Source organism: Tachysurus fulvidraco, chromosome 12, assembly GCF_022655615.1.
Source record: "Tachysurus fulvidraco isolate hzauxx_2018 chromosome 12, HZAU_PFXX_2.0, whole genome shotgun sequence".
NCBI lineage: Eukaryota > Metazoa > Chordata > Actinopteri > Siluriformes > Bagridae > Tachysurus > Tachysurus fulvidraco.
The window spans coordinates 5,934,261-5,954,155 of record NC_062529.1 but is presented as its reverse complement, the minus strand read 5'-3'; the positions used below and the strand labels follow the sequence as shown (position 1 = coordinate 5,954,155).

General features: G+C 38.3%; 2 protein-coding genes across 3 annotated transcripts in view; one reads left to right on the top strand and one right to left on the bottom strand.

The window, feature by feature from the left end:
* Window positions 1-618: 618 nt before the first annotated feature.
* The window catches only part of dnajc17 (DnaJ (Hsp40) homolog, subfamily C, member 17), a 53,010-nt gene continuing 33,733 nt past the window's right edge, over window positions 619-19,895 (bottom strand). Inside the window, exon 11 of the mRNA XM_027173644.2 lies at window positions 619-864. Coding sequence (XP_027029445.1) covers window positions 736-864 — 129 coding nt within the window. The 3' untranslated portion in view covers window positions 619-735. The remainder of the gene's footprint in view (window positions 865-19,895) is intronic.
* On the top strand, window positions 12,119-15,622 carry LOC113660286 (cdc42 effector protein 2). Of its 2 annotated transcripts, XM_027173645.2 has the most exons (3): window positions 12,126-12,320; window positions 13,772-13,851; window positions 14,403-15,622. In XM_027173645.2, the coding sequence occupies exon 3, from the start codon at window positions 14,481-14,483 to the stop codon at window positions 15,069-15,071; it is 591 nt and encodes a 196-aa protein (XP_027029446.1). In that variant the 5' UTR covers window positions 12,126-12,320; window positions 13,772-13,851; window positions 14,403-14,480; the 3' UTR covers window positions 15,072-15,622. The 2 variants fall into 2 exon arrangements, with proteins under 2 accessions (XP_027029447.1, XP_027029446.1); XM_027173646.2 differs by lacking the exon at window positions 13,772-13,851 and having other exon boundaries at window positions 12,119-12,320.

The following is a 19,895-nucleotide window of genomic DNA, read 5'->3' as shown; positions in this document are numbered from 1 at the left end:
GGCGCTGGAGCAGAGCAAAAACGACAACTGTTGGACTGACCGGACTGAGAATCTTTTTTTTTTTTTTTTTTAAAGCGAGCATGTTAAAAGACAATATGATTGAACACAGAAGCATATAACAGATACATGATTAATGTGGTTTAAAATATATTTAGCAGATTTCAACAATGCAGCAAGAAATCTTTCCTACTGAGAGGTGTAAAAAAACAAACAAACAAAAAAAACAAGGTCAGCTTCTTTGGCCTTGAGACTCCATGAGTGCCATTGTTGATTTGGGACACACTCTCCAATACACACAATCTGAATTCTAATCATTGTAACCAGCAAAGTTAACTCAGAGAGGCCAGAAACTCTGGTCACCTTTCATTAACTCCAGCAGGATTCTACTGTATGTTTACCTCCTTCCATAATTCTATTGTGTTCAGCACTGGACAAGAGCAAGCTCTGAATTCAGCAATTCACCCCGAGAGACACGGTCGGCAGTTTCAGGCTGTGCGCCGACTGATTGAAGCCATTCACGGACTGCGTGCTTCCTTAGAGAAAATCTTTTCCTGCTAAGGCACGCCCTCGGCCGAAAGCCGAGGAACACATTGAGTTACACAAACCTGATTGTCAGCATTTACCAAAAGAAAATACTTTATTGATTTGTGAGGATTCAAAATGCGAGGGTAAAAACAAGCACAAAATGGTAATGAAGGGTTATTATATGTTTAAGTAGAGATGTTGAGTGTGTCGTCAGGTCATTGCTGCTTCTTCCTCTTCATCTTCTCGCTGCATTTCCTCGATAAGTTTCTGTCTTTCTGCCGCCTGTCTCATACGCATTAAAACGAGGCTCTCGTAATCCCTTTCGTTGCTCAAAGGAGTCTGTAAAAAAAAACAGCAAAAAAAAACACCATTAAATATTCAAAATGCTTTATTTTTATTAGAAATTAGAAGCAACTGCTGATAAAAGTCTGGCATTTAGCAGAATAATTACACAAGCAGCTAATCACACTTATCTCAGATAAAGGCAGGCTTTTTCACCTCTTGCATTTTTCTCCCAAATTATCTGCCTGCTAATTCCCATTCACAAGCCAACTCCTTGCCTATCCTTTTACTAACCAGCGAGGGTGAAAACTAACATGTTTCCTCTGAGACATTAAGCCAGCCAAACTCATCTTTCCAAATTGCTCCACATGTTGCACTACAGCAGTAATTCTGTCGGAGGAAATCAACCGTCTTTCACATACGAGAGCTCAAAGATGCATGTGATTGGCTAGTGTCACTTTGATTGACTGGAAAAACAGTATGCCATTCCTCCCACCACTGTCATGGATGCCAGTCAATAGGTTTACTGCTTTAACCGAGTCACTTCACCATCATTCAGATATTATTCTCAGTCAGAGGCTCTCCATGAACCCCAACATCTCATGTCTCCACTTTTAATAGAAACTTATTAAATCTCATAGCATTGTCTCCAAAATCTCCTTATGAACTACCCTCTGGAATTATTGGCACCCATCACGATAACAATAATAGGTAATAAACACCAGTAATAATTTGTGCTTATGCTTCTTCAGCAATGTTCTTTCCAAAATTATTGGCACCCTACACGTAATGTACAGTATGGTTATACCAAACAACGGTACCGAGCCTCCTGTATTTTGCTTTAAACAGATCTTGGCCTCAATGCTGAACATTTCAAGTTCCTTAACGTTTAGATCAGAACATATGGGTCACCTTTTTCAATTCAGGCCATTATTAATGTTTAAATCTTAAATATTTATGTTAAGGGTAGTCATCTTTATCATCTATGGCCCAGTCTGCACATCCTGACAGACTGAACCAGGATTCAAGGAGAAATATTATAGTGCTTAGCCAAATTTATTGTGCCATCAGTCTTCACAAAAGCCCCTGGATCACCAGCTACAAAACTCAAAGCATCAGTGTTCTGCTACTATATTTTACAGTGCTGTAATAACATACAGCTTTTGAATGCACTAGTAATATAAGATAAGAGAGATGTACCTTTATTAATCCCCTTTCAGGGAAACCCAAATTGACAACAGAAGTGCAAGTAAGATGAGCAACATCAAAGAAAGCTTAGAAATATTGGGTTAAAAAAACAAATAATAAGATAAATATGTCAAAAGGTCTATTTTCTGTGTCATTTGAATAAATAACAATCGAAATGACGAATGATGAAACACTTGTATTATTTTGAATCCATTCACTGTTAAAAAATCATCCTCCATCTTTTTGAACTATTCATAATTTAAATTTTTATTATATATTGTTTCAGATCTGTTGTGTATCTGTATTAGTAATTCAGATGGGCACTACACAGACAAAGAAAAAAAGATTTTCAAAATGCATTTTAAAATTATTAATGAGAAAATCTAAAGATTGTGTCAAGGTAAAATACTGTGAGAGTATAGTCTATTGGTATATCTCTGTGTTTGTGTGTGTGTGTGTGTGTGTGTGTGTGTGTGTGTGTGTGTGTGTGTGTGTGTGTGTGTGTGTGTGTGTGTGTGTGTGTGTGTGTGTGTGTGTTTGGAAAAGGGGAAAGAAACATGACAGTAAGTGATACGTGTTGTAAGGTAAACCATCTGTAAGACGTGGTTGTGGTCACCAGTATTTACCCAAGTGATGTGCATATGGAGGGAGGAGATAAAGAGATGGGGAGAAATAATGCTGTGAGTGCAGGCAGGACAGAACTGCCATTAGCATTCCTGTTGTGTGAGCTCAAGCCTCATGTCCACCTCCCAACCACCAAACATCACGCAAGCTCAATTAAGTACATAAACAAATGCTGCATCTTCAATTATATCAAACAAAAACAACCCTGCCAGACTAGATTTCTCATCTTTAGCTCCTTAAACCCAAGCTCCACTGCACCCTCTTATGGACAGAGACACAGCTAAACTAAGTAATGCAGGTGTGTGTGTGTGTGTGTGTGTGTGTGTGTGTGTGTGTGTGTGTGTATGTGTGTGTGTGGTTATACTTAAAGCTTCTGAGAAGTCTTTCTGACCAAGATGTAGAACACAAGATCACAAACACTAACAACAGTTGAAGCCCAGCGACTCAAAAACGAGGGCCCAATAAGTCAAACATGAGACTTTCACATACTCACTGTCCATTTTATAAGGAACACCTGTACATTCAGCCAAAAATGTGGCAGTGAAATGCAGAAAATCACACAGATGCAGGACTCTGGTATGAGCTCACTGTAACTAGGCAGCAGAAAACTGGTAGAAAAAAAAGTCCAGGTCCAGTTTTGGTCAGCCTGTGTCCTTTTAAGACCCAGATTCCGGTTCTTGGCTGACAGTCAATCCTGATGTGTTCTTCTGCTGTCTCAAGGTTTGACTTACTGTGTGTTCTAAGATGCTTTTCTCCTCACTATGTCCACTTGAGTTCCTGTATACTTGATCCAGTCTGGCCAATCTTCTCTGAACTATCTCACCAACAATTCAGTGTCTCTACTGGATGTTTGTTTTTTTGCCCAGTTTATTTTTGACTGTTCTAGATTGATCCAGTTTCTGAAATACTCAACCCAGCCTTCTTGCATCAACAACCATGCCTCGGTCACCGTGATAACATTATTTCTCATATTTGGATGATTGTCATGAAAAGTACTGGAGGCTCTTGATCTGTATCTTCATGATTTTTATACACTGTCCTGCTGCCACATGATAGGCTGATTGGAATGAATCATCTTCTAATAAAGTGTCCAGTGTATAGAAGAATCTGTGAGAACTTCACCTCAGGAAGAATTTGAGTTAACACTTGTGAATGGCATGGCTGACCTCATCGGTTCATGTGATCATGATCATGGATGGGAGTTGAACAGCGGTGATGTCAGGAAAAAACCCCAGGGCTTTGGCCTGTGATACACCAGATGGCTGGCTGAATACAGGATGAGCTGGGAGACTGCTCTTACTCATAACATGAGCGTGAGCGCTGTCACAGGTGTGAGGAGTGTTTTTGGCTCTAGGGTGTCTATGTATGTGTATACATCCTAACAGTACAATGTGTGCATAAACTGAGCAAGCCTGAGTTGCTACATATGGAGACGGCTGCTTCATGGGATTTAGGTCAGAGGAAACACTCACAAAAGGTAAAAACACTCTACATTTAGACTCCTGTCTTTTGCTGAGTCACAGGTTGTTTAGATTAATGCTAAACCAGTGCATGACGCCTTCTCACACATGCAAGCGCGCGCTATTATCTGTGATTTGTATTTCCACACAACAGCACCACAGAAGAGATTTGGATTAGGTGTTGCCCAGTATTAAAGAAAGGGCTGGAACCCATCAGTCCAGCACTCTCCTACCTTAAATTACATTTATTTATAGTGCAAACGTTTTTATTTCTTGATGGGGACAAAATGTCCCAAGAAGGTTGGGAATATCTGACGGTTTTGACTACCTGGGGGCATTTGGCTGTTTTGTTTTAGATAAAACTGTAAGCATTTTTAATTAAAGAAACATAATGTAAAAAAACAGTTATTCAAAATAAACAATGTTAATTTTGGTTACTTAAGCTGAGGTCAAGATGTAGAATTTTTCAAAAAAGGCTAAAAGCTCCACAGAGACTCCACTACATGCAGTATTTTCCCAGATATTGTGCTCTTGATATAATGTCACTTAACACCCTAGCTCTTTTGAAAGGTGAAGTTATAGAGATATACTATATATGAACACATCTCAAATATCTTTTATAACCAAATCCTTTTCATATTTGATATAAAGTGTGTCCAGGTTTTACAGTAGGAGAAGCGCAGCACAGAACATGCCTTGCATTTGATCACAGTACTGCCAGCCAGCCTATCAACTTTACTGTACCAAGATAACCGACAGAAAGTATTTCTTCTCCCTGACGTCTGAATGAAATCAATCCTGTTTTAGTTCTCTGTCTTTCCTCATAGGTAAGAGCACCAATTGCCTCAAAAATGTAGCACCACAAAGTGACAAACTAGCTCATCTGGCGGAGAACCTCACCTGGCCACTCAACACCAGCTCCATCAGTAAGAAAGCCCAGCAGCGCCTCTACTTCCTACGATGGGTGAGGAAATCCCATCTCTCTCCCCTGATCCTGACCATGTTCTACAGAGGGATCATTGCGAACATCCTGAGCAGCTGCATCACTGTCTGGTTTGGGAACTGCACCATCTCGGATCACAAGGCTCTGGAGCAGATAGTGAGGACAACTGAGAGGATCACTGGAATCTCTCTTCCCTCCATCATGGAAATTCATAACAAATTGCTTTGCATAAGCAAAGCAAACAGCATTGTGGTTGATCCCACACACCCATCACGCACTCATTACGCTCCCTCCATCTGGAAAAACATTAGCATTCGGGCCCTCACAACGAGACTGTGTAACAGTTTCTTCCCTCAAGCCATCAAGCTCTCAACAAACAGAACTGAACTATACCACACACATACACACACACACACACACACACACACACACACACACACACACACACACACACACACACACACACACACACACACACACACACACACACACACACACTGTGTGAACTACACTGGACTGTACAAAGCAATCACTCAATAGCTGTTTTACACACTACATTTCAACACCTCATTTAACTGCTGCTACTACATAAGTTTGTATATGTTTACAATTGTTGCACAATGTACTTTATAATACTCTATGCACAATGGTCAGCACTATTTTTGTGAACTTTCTTTGTGTATTTTGTCATGTAGTGTCTTGTATCGTCTGCTTGCACTTTCCTTGTCTCACAGCAGTGGACTAGGCTGCACATGTTGCACTTCATGTGACTAGGACTTAAGTCCTTAGCTCTGTGTTGTTTTGTGTTTTGTTTTATGTCATTTCTTTTGTAGCACCATGGTCCTGGAAAACCATTGCTTCATTTCACTGTTTACTGTGGTATAAATGGTCGAATGATGAGTTACAGAGACTAGCTAGCCGAACAATGTGTTTCTAAAATAAACACAATCAAACAAACGGAACTTACAATTTATTGACAAATGACAAAAAATAACATTTTTAAATATTATAGTTATATAAACCTGTTAGAGATTAGGTTACACTGCTGCATCTCCGAGTACAGCATCCAGACACGACCCAAAATGACATCCAATGAATAGTTGCTTTGTTGTGCAGCTATAATTTGTGTGAAGGCTGTGCTCCCTGGGCAGATTGAACGCAAGTGCCCAGAGCATGAGAAATGAATTACAATTTAGAATGATGTAACTTTTCTTATCTACAATCTCCTATACAAATAGACTACTTTTTTTTTGTACTTTTTTAAATCTACTGAAAAAAAAAACAATCATAGAAAAGGTTCACATAATGTGATTGTCTCTGTCTGTGTTCAGGCAAAAAATATATTACATAAATTATCTTATTGCTATTATTATTATTATATTATACAATATATTTATTCTGCATAACATTTTCTGACAGTGATGCTTTAGGAAAATAGAAATGTATTTTACTAAAACAACATGGAAATGATTTTATTTAGTTTAGAATCTTGCCAGAGGTTTATGAAAAGATTGTGTTGGGTAAGGAATCAATTTTATCAAACACAGTAGTACAAACAGTCAGTACAGTCTGTTTTTTTTTTCTACTCATACTTTCGCGTCAGTGGGACGTGTCTGACTTGATTAATGACAGCCAAAGAACTTGATCATTAAGGGAGATTGATATGTATACAAGAAATGTGTGCCTGAGCCTCTTCAATAAGTCAAACAAACTCCAGATCCAAGCTGCCGCATGCCTGTGAACAGGACGTTCCCGGCAGAAATGAATACTTTATACAAAGAGAACAAGCTTCTCTTAGTATAGAGTGGGAGTCTAACAGCTTAGATGTGCACTGAATAGTGGCGCCTAACATTGGTGTAAAATGGAACTTCCTAATATTATTTGTTTTCTGTGTGTTTGCAGAAGGACAACTTCCTCCACTTTGTTGGAGAACAAAGTCAGAACAGAGAGGTAGGGATTAACCTCCAACATATGAACCATCAAATAAAAACCCAGGCTGAGAAAAAAAATCTCCATTGCTGTAAGTTTACAGTATGGTCAGGTCATACATGAAGCTAATGTGTAATAGTATGCATGCATGAACCATCTTATCAGTGAGGCCTGGCTGCCGATTTCCTCCTTGGTTAGAATAAAAAAAAACTTAAGCCTCTTCAGCTTTTTACTAAGAAGACTGGACACCTCCTGCAGAATTTGTTCCCATTTAAACAATATTTTCCTCTGGATAACATAACCAATACCTCTCATCATGTTCAGCAATAATCATAGTTCTTAAATATTTAAATATATCATTATATGTATGTTATTATAATATCACCATCCGTCATGTTCATTTTATTTATTATTTATTAATTACTCATATTCCATTTGAGAGACACAGGACTTTAACAGATTAAACATTATTATTGAATCGGCAGGGAAGATTTATTCAAAAGTATCAAAAAGATCAACAGTGTCAAAGTTCTCTTTGGGTCTCTTTTGGTCTTAGGCCCAACTATGTGTGAAATAAAACAATAGCTTGAGGTTTGTGCATACTTGAATCCAAAGAGTTTGCTTGGGTCATATCCAAAATCTTTGCAAAATTTGCTGCATAGTTTGTACTGCTGGAGTGATGAATAAAACTATACGAAGAACTAACATGTCCCTGGTGGTCCAGCATCAGGATCATGCACTCTCTCTCTGCCACAACCCAGTCATTGAAAGGTTAACTCTCAGTGCCGGTCTCAAGGCCAGATAAAATGTTAGGGTTGGGTCAGGAAGGGCGTCTGGCGTAAAACCTGTGCCAAATCAAAATGTGCGGCTCGTATGATCCGCTGTGGCGACCCCCCAAAACAGGGAGCAGCTAAAGGACAAAAACAGCGCAATAAGAACTAAATTCCAAGAACTATAATAAAAAATAAAAATAAGAACATATAGAGTAACTACAGTAACAAGCTACGCATCAGACATGATAAACAAAGTCCAAGCACATTCATAATGGGAACAATGGTTTTAAAAATTGGAGAGCTTTTTTCTTTTTAAAGCTTTCCTTTTCGATGACCCAACATTTCATTATTTTTTATGTGGAAAAAAAAATTATTTTCATAAACTGTCTGAAAACAATGATCTGTGCCTGAGAGAACTGTTGGCTGTGATGCGACAGAATTTAGAAAATAGGTCGTGTTTTAGATACGTGTCATGTCTCTCGACATATCACACATTCACTGCATAAAATACAAAAGAGGATCGGGTTAAAAAATAATAATAATAAATAAAATCCAGTCTGACTTTTTCAACTTTTCAATGTCAGTTTTCATGCAGAGGCTCAGTAATAAATCAGTACAGCCTCAGTTATAATAAGAATAACAATTCACAGTCAGAGCTGTTTAGATTTATTATTGTGCGTTATATTTTATATATTATATACATTATATTATATAAATATATATTAAGGGGGGCACAGTGGCTTGGGGGTTCGATTCCCGCCTCCGCCTTGTGTGTGTGGAGTTTGCATGTTCTCCCCGTGCCTCAGGGGGTTCCAAAGACATGCATGGTAGGTCGATTGGCATCTCTGGAAAAAAATTGTCCATAGTGTGTGAGTGTGTGAGTGAATGAGAGTGTGTGTGTGCCCTGCGATGGGTTGGCACTCCGTCCAGGGTCTATCCTGCCTCGATGCCCAATGACGCCTGAGATAGGCACAGGCTCCACGTGACCCGAGAAGTTCGGGTTAAGCAGTAAAAAATGAATGAATGAATGAAATATATATTATATACATACAAGTTATTTACGTTAAATTTAAGTCAGCAAATGTAAGTCATTTAAGTCAGTATTGTACGGAAGTCCTAAGAGGCCATGCATTATTATATTTTTTCTGTCTTGTTTCGTCGTGATAACGACTTAATTTTCTCGTTATTCGATCGTATTTCTGCTACGTATCTAAAGCTGCACCCCTACAATATATGTTGTCAATCCCATGAGTCGACGTTCAAAGTAAAAGCGAATGCAATCATCCATTATTAATCATCACGTATGGATAACTACACTGCCGGCTGGTGAGTTACTACTCTAAAATAGACCCAAATCTTTCACATAGTACTACATAACTGAGGTTCTCCTCTATGCATTTTTGTAATACTCAGGAGACTGCTCTTGAATAGAAGAATAAAAAAGTGATCTATTTCCAGCATTGTATGGTGAGGCAATCCCAGACCAAACCTCAGTCATGGGGACATTAAGGGTAAGCAGTGAACAATACAAAATTATGTCTAGGAAGATCTCGATTTCTAGACAAACAATGAAGGTGGTGTTTGCCATCAAGTTAGGAGGCATTTACTGTTCAGCACTTTAGCTGGCATGAAGAGAAATGTCCAAAAACGTGCCAACAATCTTTTATAAATCTGATTAGCAAATCCTGCTTGGAACAGAACATTTCCAAGCCATGTTTACTTCCGTCTCCCGAATCTCAAGATTAAGAATTGTCACCTAATGATGAGAAAAAAATTCTCTGTCAAGAGCCACAAGCATGAAAATAGTTTCACAGATATTGTAGCATGAACTTGCACTCAAGAAATATAAGCATTCACACTGTCAAGTAAAAAAAAAAAACAGTTTCAGCTGTCTACTCTGAGGACTATATGTAAGTTTATAAAGGCTATAAATTCTGCTTTATTTCACACTGACATGCCTGGCAATGATATATATATAAGAACTGTGTTAAATATGGCACACTTCAGGCTTTGAAGGGCCAGGTGTTATTTCTCAGTTTTACTTCCCAATTATAGACTGTGCAAAGACTCATATATTTGACATTCACCTGGACAAATATGCCATTAGACTATACAATCCATGATATTAGAGATGGCAAAAGAAATCCAAGGCTGCTCTTCAAGCAAGATAATGAACAAATCTGCAGAAAAGACAGATAAGTAAGTAGACAAAGCAGTAATTGTTGTTAATCTTGTGTTTATGGACTAAACCATTAGAACCAAATCCACAAGAAGCACACAAATGTATATACACACACAAAATAAGCCAGTTTAATACACAAAGCCTGCCCAAAGTTAGATCTGGAAATACTTTTCCCAAGCAACTAGGATTACAAATCTCAGGGTTTGAGGAAAAGCTGTACCAAGTACTAGAGAAACCAGCGATGGCCTGAACTTGGCTAAAATCGCACTCAACAATCCATCCGCCTTATAAGTAAAGGCCGGAAAAATCAAGTCTTATGCCAAGAGACATACAAAGTAGAACATGAAAGCAGTTCTAACGTTACTTCTCATGAAACACCAAGCTTGTTGTGTTACAGAGACTTCAGATATCACTAAGATTCATCAATGTCTTAGTTAACCTTTTGCGTGAAGACCCAAAGGGACGGTGTAGACGGGTGCAGGAAGTGGAATGAAAGCTGTTAAAATGTTCAGGTGAATGTTGCTTGAATTGCAAGAGTGAATCTGTGGAGAAAGACTTGATTCTCTTGATAATGACAAGGGAAGAGTAAATATTTATTGCACAAGTATGAAAGAACTTGTAGAAAGAAAGATGATCACTGAGACATCTTAGCTTTCACACTCCAGAAGGCACCGGTCAAGAAAACTTGGAGCATGTCCTGGAACAGCATGTGTCCAACAGAAGGACTACTTCCTGTCAAGTTGTCTTGATATGAACCATTTTGCTCTTTTCAACAATGCAGTACTTGTTCCAGGCACAGGTCATCCCAGAGTCATTAAACTGAGCGGAAGCATAAGCAGTGTTTGACTGGAGGAGCTGATATGTCTGGCTCGATACCGATGATGGAACATGCTCTCCACATAATAAGAACCATTGCTTATTTTCACTGGGCTTTATTGAAACATTACATCCCTATGAGGGAGTATGTGAGTTAGCAGGTTCATCAGTGGGGTACAGATAACAGAAACCTCAATCAAATTCTGCCCAGCCAGCAGTGATGCTTGTGTTTTAATGTGATGTATAAGGAAATACAGAAGCAACTGTTCTTCAGGGGATAGCGAATGAAAAGTTAGACAGAAATATACATGTGAAATAAAATGCTGTTCCTCACAACACATTGCAAGAAACTGGCCCAAGGCACACTAAGCTGTTCTGGCAGAAATGTTTGTTTGTTCTTGTATTTTTTTTAACTGACACTGTTTGTGACGTCAAATATCTGTCAGCCTTTCTATATATCTACAGTGTACTAATTTACATTTACAGCATTTGGCAGACGCCCTTATCCAATTTGCTACTGTAAATTCACCTGGGGCCACATTAGTATGGTTGTAAGCCCATACAGGCCAATAACGTATTCATTTATTTATTATTATCATTAGTTATTCTCTGATTTGCTGGGAAAGGCATCCAGCTTAAACAAAAAATAAAAAAAATGTCTAGACTCTGACTCCTGGTGCCATCTCCTTCCCAGGTTAACATCACTCACGCATGCACACAGACATCTGCATGACGTAAAATATAACATGATTCATCAGACCAGGCCACCACGACAGGTGTTATTGTAATGAGACAATCGGTGTTACTCACTTCACCTGTAAGTGGTTTTAATATTCTGGCTGATTGGTGCATATTCTAACTGGACAGACAGACAATGTCCTAGAAAAACGTACATTCAGAAAACATCATGATAAAAGCAAACATTAGGATCAAAGCTTTCATACTACCCTTGCTGTGATACGTGCCATTTATCCACTGCAAAGTAAAGTACAAACAGAAGACACAGTGATGTGAATAAACAGTACGTAGGCGTGGGAGCTGAAACAGGTTTGTGTTTGGAAAAGCCACTTGCGCAACTGCAGCCAGCCTATACATGTCCAAGATTATGAAAGCCTTTCCTCCAAACTTGTGTGGATACCTATTCAATCATCCTTGAGCTACCAATACTTGGGATAAAGACAGCTTTAGTAAAGTAGACACAAAAAAGAAGAAAAACAACAAAGATGAACAGTGACACAGACATTAATCATCATTTAACTCGGTGTCTTCTTAACTCAGCTCAGCCAAATGCAACGAGGGAGTTTTAAGTGTAGCAAAACGGGAAGGTTATGAGAAGGGTATAATTTGTAGGATTATAAAGAATCCGACACGGTGTGTGTTAAAACATAACTCCACCTGTCCTGACAGACACGCCTTCTATTCAGACCTCACCTGCATAATTGTAACACAATACTATCAGCCGTCATACCTGACGTTGGACCTTAGCACTTGCAAGCTAGAAAGGACTATGAACTGGGGAGAGTCTTTATCAAGGTTAAATTTCTAGACCAAGATAAAGATTCTAGAAGATCTAGAAGATGTAGAAGAATCTATGCAAGGTAACAAAATGTGTTTATACTCTTAATAGATTTAGGGGCTAATTTTTTTTAAACTGTTGAGCTTGAACTAAGTGGTTTACAGAAAGAACAGAGTTTTATGATTTTTTTTTTGTTGATGGGGTAATATGTATAACACTAAAAAAATTTTTAAAAAAAATAACTCTAGACGTGGATACAGTGGGTAGAACAGGCATATGTCCAAGTGACTTCAGAAACAATAGACTATATTTATAATAACACAGCATTCATATTTCTTTTCAAAATACAAAAATGACTGATATAGGCTAGCCATAATAATAACAGGATTCTCAGATTTTCCGAACTTCAGAGGTGAAGAAGCCATCATTTAATCCAAAATGCCTCAAGTATGTGTCTCATCCTAGTAAACTGACAATCACGTGTGAGTAGGTGTTGGGGAAAGGATCCAGCTCATGAAACCCTCTCAAAATGAGGGTCAGCATGAGTTATCTGCTGTAAACAGTGACTGTAAACCCTGCAGCACTGAACGTGCATAATATAAACCAGTATTTCTCAAAACTGAATAATGAGAGGCTACAGGAATGAAGTGGATGAGCGGGAACAGGAGGTGTATTTTCATAGGGGTTGTGGGGTGTCTTGGCAAAGTTTTGTTGGTTCAGGCCCATGTTAATTTTGTCTTGGCAGATGAACTCACTAGAGCTTCCTTAAAATGGGCCACTCCTCTCCCTCCCTCATTCTTACATGGTTGAAAAAGAATGCTGTTATGTCCACGTTCCCTCATCTCCCGCTGCTACTAAAGTGACGATAAAACCTTTATGGGCCAAGCAAACTTTTTTTTCTAGTACTATACACATTTATGCAGTGAGTGTTTTAAGTCACGAGAACGGATCTGAAGTGTGTGAATCTGCAGGAGGTCTTTAGTGCATAAAATCTCAGGTCCCTCAAGGTTGACTGGCCAGCCAGTGCAAAGTATTTGCCTGTGACTTGGATGCAAAGAGTATTACATTTCCTAGCTTCCAGAACAAAAGATTGTACTGTAAATAATGTCTGTATATGGGAATTGATTCATATTGCGATTGATTTGATCTGAAGGTCTGATAATTAGCATCTGTTATAAATTAAGACATGTAATTGGCCTAAGCATTGACACTCAAATCATATCAAATCGATTAGAATGGCTTAAAAAGAATGACTTAAGATTAAGAGTAAAAGGTGAAGATTATCCCAAATAACAGAGACTTATTCATTATTTATTTCCTTATTCTAGAACTTTGAATTCTAGAACTTATTAGAACAACGACTAAAGTCCTATCAAATCTCAAGACCATGTTTAAGGCAAAGTGCTATCTATCCATACCCAATTTTTTAGAACAGCACATCTAACTTTATAAGGATAAAGAACAGGAATAGACTGCAACGCACAGTAAAAACAGCAGAAGAAAATAATTGGCGCCCTCCTGTCCACTCCCCAGGACTTGTAAGATACAAGAACCAGAAACCGGGCAGGAAAAATCACTACTGACCCTTCACACCCTGGACACACTCCCTTCTGGTAGGTGCTACAGAACTTTGTTTACTAAAACTGCCAGACACAGGAACAGTTTCTTTCCCCAGGCAAACACCCTGATTAACAGCTCATTATAATTATATTCCCTGCTTCGTATCTAAAAGTACCGCATTATCAGAACTCATCCGTATATGTTACACACACTACTGCTGCTGCATATTGCACAAAAGCATATTGCTCAATATTGTTATTTGCACTACCATGCACTTCTCACACTTTATGTACATAAGTGATCAGTCATATATTCTGTATTCATATTTAATACTCATACTGTCTATATTTTATCACATCTGCATTGTCTTGTATAGTCTGTATTATCTTGTCTTGTATAGTATGGTGTTATTTATGTCTGTACTTTTGAGAGTCACAAACAGCTGGAATCAAATTCATTGTGTCAACACACTTGGCTAATAAACTTGATTCTGATTCTGTTTCTGATTCTGATAATTGCCATCATTTGGTAAATGTGCCTAAGTCGACTTACATGATTATGCTAAATCGTTTTCTTTGCTTCACTCATTTTGTCTTTTTTTTAGAATAAAGTTTTCCTTGATGTGCTATCCATAAAGATCCCTTACATCGAGTGTTTTTAGCGTTTGACCAAATTCAGCAGGATGCCCCTAAGGACAACATTACAAGGTAAGCCTCCTTCAGGAAGATGGCCAAGGAGATCGTCAAAGAGGAAATCTCTGTCCGTGAACATGATCAGTCTTCCACTGGCAGATTTCCGACACCTCACCCACGTTGACTCGGATGCAAACAGAGACAGCTTTGGAGACCTCTCTTTCCTGAAGCAGGGCAGCAGGTTGCTGCTGCAAAGCTCTCAGAGTGAGCAGAACCTGCTCCAGGCTTGTATGCCTCCTCAAAAGCCTCCTCGCCTCATGAACGAAACAGAGCCGAGCCAGGAAAGCGATGACTGGGGGTTCCGATACCAGCCTTTGACTGAAACACGTGTAAAATGTAACTCTCTCCCGCTTCTGGACACTGAGGATGCAGAGGAAGAAGCTTACGAACTGAATCAAGAAGAGCCTTGTATCAGTAAAAGCCCTGTCTGGGGGAGCCTCAGCTCAGGTAAAGCTTCAACACAGACTGCTCCTGAGGAATTCCAGCCAGATGAATTTGACACAACTTTCACTTTTAATCTAGACCTGGGGCCCTCTATATTGGATGACGTACTGCGGGTTATGGATAAACTCCACCAGTAAAGGAAAAACTGTGCCATGTGATGAGTTATGTATTAATGGAAAACCGGTGTGTAGACATCCTGACCTCACTGGAAGAATACCAGATACAGAGTGTTGAGGACATCCCTAATATAGACAATAATAAACAAAGCTTGTTATTCACGTTGGGGTTCAGTATTTGACTACAGTCAGGACAACCAAAATTAACAATCACATGTTAGAAATATTAAATACGGGGCTGCTAATGTGACATATATAATTTTATACTAATATTTCTGTCCTTTTGGCACTGTTATGAATCAGACTTGTAACAATACTGTACATGGATAGTTAATAGTTTTTTAAAACTGATTTTAGGATATTTAATATTATAATATAATTTCTCTAGAACTGAAGCTTTTTAACACATACTTACTTATCATACATAAAAAAAATTATTACTATTATATAAGATGTAAAGCACAAGACATCCTCATCCTGTATTTCTACAATAAGACTGAAACAGTTTTAGGCTTATTTTTATATTTTCCATTATCTTGATTTGAATATCCAAATAAAAGACTTTAAAAAGATCTTGAGCAAATGTTGTTTATGAAACAATAACAAACTTATGCAGGTTTATGTGTTTTGGTGTTTTAGAGAAGTAATCCCACCAAAAACAATAGCACAGACTGCATTATAATCTCCCATCAATGGGAAATGGCATCCATGTGACACCTTAAACAAGGGGTCTCAGACACGGTGCACTTCTGAGTGGCTTCCTATACTGTAATAAGTACAACATTGATGAATTCAAATGAACTCAATAAACCTGTTTAAATTTATCCCAATCAAATTCACAGATACATCACACAGTTTAATTCAGCTGTTCATCTATTGATTTTACACACAGCTAACACCACGACTGAACATGGAAAGTGTCAGATAAACATAAATATTTAAGCACAGATTGAAGTAGTTTCGATAAAGGAAAAAGAAAACGCATGGCAGATCCATTCAACTTGGAAGCTGCCGGGGATTCGATACAGTTACAGTACGAATAAAGCGAAATTAATCTGCCAAAGTAAAACCTTTGAATGAATATATCCTGCTGTATGAAGTGTGCTGTAGCCATGTCTTAGTGCAGGTGGTGTTTCATGGTGAAGTACTGTTCAATATTTCCATTTAAATCACATAAGAATGCCATAAATATAACAGCTAATACTATTTAATCACATAAAGTCCAATACAATTTCAGGTCTCAAAAAATTCATATTACCTTCAGTATCAAAAGTATTCCCATTTTTACAAAAAAAGTCCATTTCAGTCTGGTTAAGGCCATTAAGGTATGTGTCATGGGACTTTGTAACTAACAATTTGCCAATAAATAACAGAATTCATGCGAATGAATGAAATTTGACAACAATAACTGATAATTATTGGATTATGGCAATAAGATATGCATCGTAATTTCCGGACTATTGAGCACACCTGAATATAAGCCTCACCCACTGATTTTTAAGCCACACATGTCTATAAGCCACAGGTGCCTACAGGTACACTGAAACAAATTAACTTTACACAGGCTTTCAGCAAACACGGCTTGTCACAAAAATAAATAGGCTTTAACGAAACACGGCTTGTAACAAAAAAAAAAAATTAGCAGTAAACAGTAGCCTACGAAGAAAGTCATTGGTCACTCACTATCTTCCTCCTGTGCACTGAAACCACTGAAGTCATCTACTTCAGTGTCGGAGTTAAAGGTAGGATCTCCGATGTTTGAGAAATGCTTCAGAAAACTGAGTAGGACCCGTGTAAATATAGGATCAGCTTTCCAGCGCTGGAGAGAACTGAAGGAGCAGGAAGTCGGCCACATATTCACAGATTGGAGTTTCCCGAGTCAATAACTCCTGAGCTAAACGCTGTTACTACACAAATAACACCTCTTTTCTATCGTAGTAATGTAGAGAGGCAGCTACAACCGCGTTTTGTGTAGTAACAGTGTTTAGCTCAGGAGTTATTGACTCAGGAAACTCCAATCTGTGAATATGCGGCCAACTTCCTGCTCCGTCAGTTCTCTCCAGCGCTGGAAAGCTGATCCTATATTAACACGTCCTACTTGTCTTATCGTAAGACGTTCTTCACTTTCTTTCTTTGTTTTTATCCTCCATGTCAATATTAAAACCGCTTTCTGCTAATGTCACACATGCGCACTGAACACTCTGCCGCATATTGACAAGACACACCCCTTTCTGCTCATTGGCTACACGTTTGTTTTGATTTTTTGTTTGTGGTCCCGACTCAATTTTCTGAAGCATTTCTCAAACATCAGAGACCCTTTAACCCGTTCGGCAATTTCATTGGCCTAATGAAAGCATTGGTCTGAGCACGTCACAGAATGTGTTTTTTTTTTATATAATAATAATTTAAAGCTAGAAAAATCCATATACTAGCCGCGTCATTGTTTAAGCCGCAAGGTTCAAAGCATAGGAAAAAAGTTGCAGCTTATAGTCCAGAAAATACGGTAAACAAATGTTACTAATAACATAACATGATTAGCTTTTTGCCAACTTAATGGAGTTTGCTCTTTTTGTAGCTAACACATTTAACAAGTAGCTAAAGTATGGTGAAGCGCAACATACTCCCTTACATTACTCATTGTTTTAGTCTAATAAATCCTGGGGGCAACAGTGCAACAAAACTGTTGGTCCGATTGTTCTTTCCGTAACATCCATGAAATATTTCAGAATCTCAACCATAATCCTAAACTTAGTGCTTATTGTCGGTTGAGTTCTTCATCTGCATGGCAAATTGAGATAAACCACTTTTTACTGCTGTATTTTTTTTTCTTAAGAACACTCTGATCTTTACAACCCTGATACCACTCGCTGAGGTTTTATATTTATTAAGTTAAAACTCTGTATTAACAATTAATAAATGTCTCTTGACACTTTGGTCTATAATTAGCTGATAAATTTCAACACAAATTGTGTACAATGGCAGTACATTTAAAGGCAGGCTACAGATAAATAGGAGTAACAGACATTTATTAATAAACAATTTTAAATTAATAAATATACAACATATACAAGTGCCATCGGATTGTGATGATCTGCACTTTCTTAAAGAGAAATAAAACCTTACGGCAAATACGACTATGTTTATTGGTTCACAAAATGAATTCCTACAATGTTTTTCCAGCTTCCTCAATCAAGAGCTCAGCTTACTTACAATAGCTGATAAACCGCAGTTACGTACATTGTATTAGACCAAACTTTTAGAAGCATAGCAATTTACCTCCATTCGCTCAAAAGAAGTGTGCATAACGGTTGAGGAGTCTATTACTGGCATTAGTGTCAAGGACGTAGGATTTCACCAATTGAATGAGGGAATTAGTGTTGAGGGGAAAAACTAACACTGAAGCTCCTTACAAAGTACTGTAATAAAGAAGGAAATAGTAGGGGTGTTTTGCCACCTCACTATCTGTATTTGCTTAGTGTTTCAAATATCTGCATCTGTAGACAGATTTAAACACGAAGTAGGTGGTTGTATTTAAATCTGTATCAGTTTTGTATGGTGCAATGTAATGTCATTTCATTCATTTCTTTCTGTTCAGAAAAAAATGTTCTTTCAATTAGTGACATACTAAAGAGAAAACCTGTAACTCAAACATACATAATTTACCAGTTATTATTATTATTTAAATAAAAGCCTTTATTTTATCGCATATACATTACAAATGTATGATACATGACCCGAGAGGCTCGGATAAAAGCGGTAGAAAATGAATGAATGAATGAATGATATACATTACAACACAGTGAAATTCATCTTTCGCATCTCCCAACTTTTAGATGATGGGGTCAGGGTGCATGGTCAGCCATGATACAGCACCTCTGGAGCAGAGAGTTAAGGGACTTGTTCAGCGGCTTGAGCCACCATTGCCTTTATTTTTATATGGAACCAAAGACAGTATTGTACATTATTGTCCTTTACTAGACGATGCAGCATGACGATGGACAGGTAACATTTCCCGTCTCAGGTCTAGTTCCCTAAATCTGTGTGTAGTTTTATCTTTCCTTCCTGTGATACATGACAAAAAAAACTCATACATGACATAAAAAACTTCTCCTCTTCTATTTCCACAATAAGATCAGTTTTAGGCATATTTTCAAGTTTACATTGATAATCTCATTTGATTATCTAAGGTAAAAAGCTATCTTTGGCAAATGTTGTTCGTGTGTTATGAAAAAATAACAGCAGGTTTTAATGTGTTTCAGTGTTTTTGAAAAGTAGTCCCAGTAATCCTACCAAAGACAATAGCACAGACTGCACTTTAGTCTCATTATTGTAGATTGTGTATAAAGTGGCTTGACCAACCTAGGTGAAAATGAGCGTGCAAACGTGGGTGTGCACGATGCCATGTGATGAACCTGAGGTTAGTACAGTAATCGGTTTCCCAGGATGCCAGACAAAGAGAGAAACTCTTTCAGAAGCTTTGTACATACCCACGGGCACTCAGACAAGGCATATGATTGGTTCCCGGCACGAGATCTGAGCTGATTGGCTGCGCATCATCGCATCCTCTCCCAGCTTCTTCCCTTGTTGTATCTCGCCACTCTCGTTCACGCTGTCAACTGTGTCTCGCGTATTGTGTTTGAAATTAACTTTTCCTTAAGCCCTTACAATGCCTCCTAAGCGCCGTGCCCCTGCAAAAGATTCCTCTAGAGAGCCAAAGAGGAAGAGGAAGAGGAAGATGATGACCATCAGTGAAAAGGTCAAACTACGGATTTTCAACTATCGCAAGGGGTTCCGGTCCCCATTAACCACGATAAACGAGGGATCACTGTAATTAGCAAGGACCGC

Excerpts from the sequence above, each read along its gene's own strand:
- LOC113660286 (XM_027173646.2), top strand. The coding sequence starts at position 14,481 with ATGCCCCTAAGGACAACATTACAAGGTAAGCCTCCTTCAGGAAGATGG.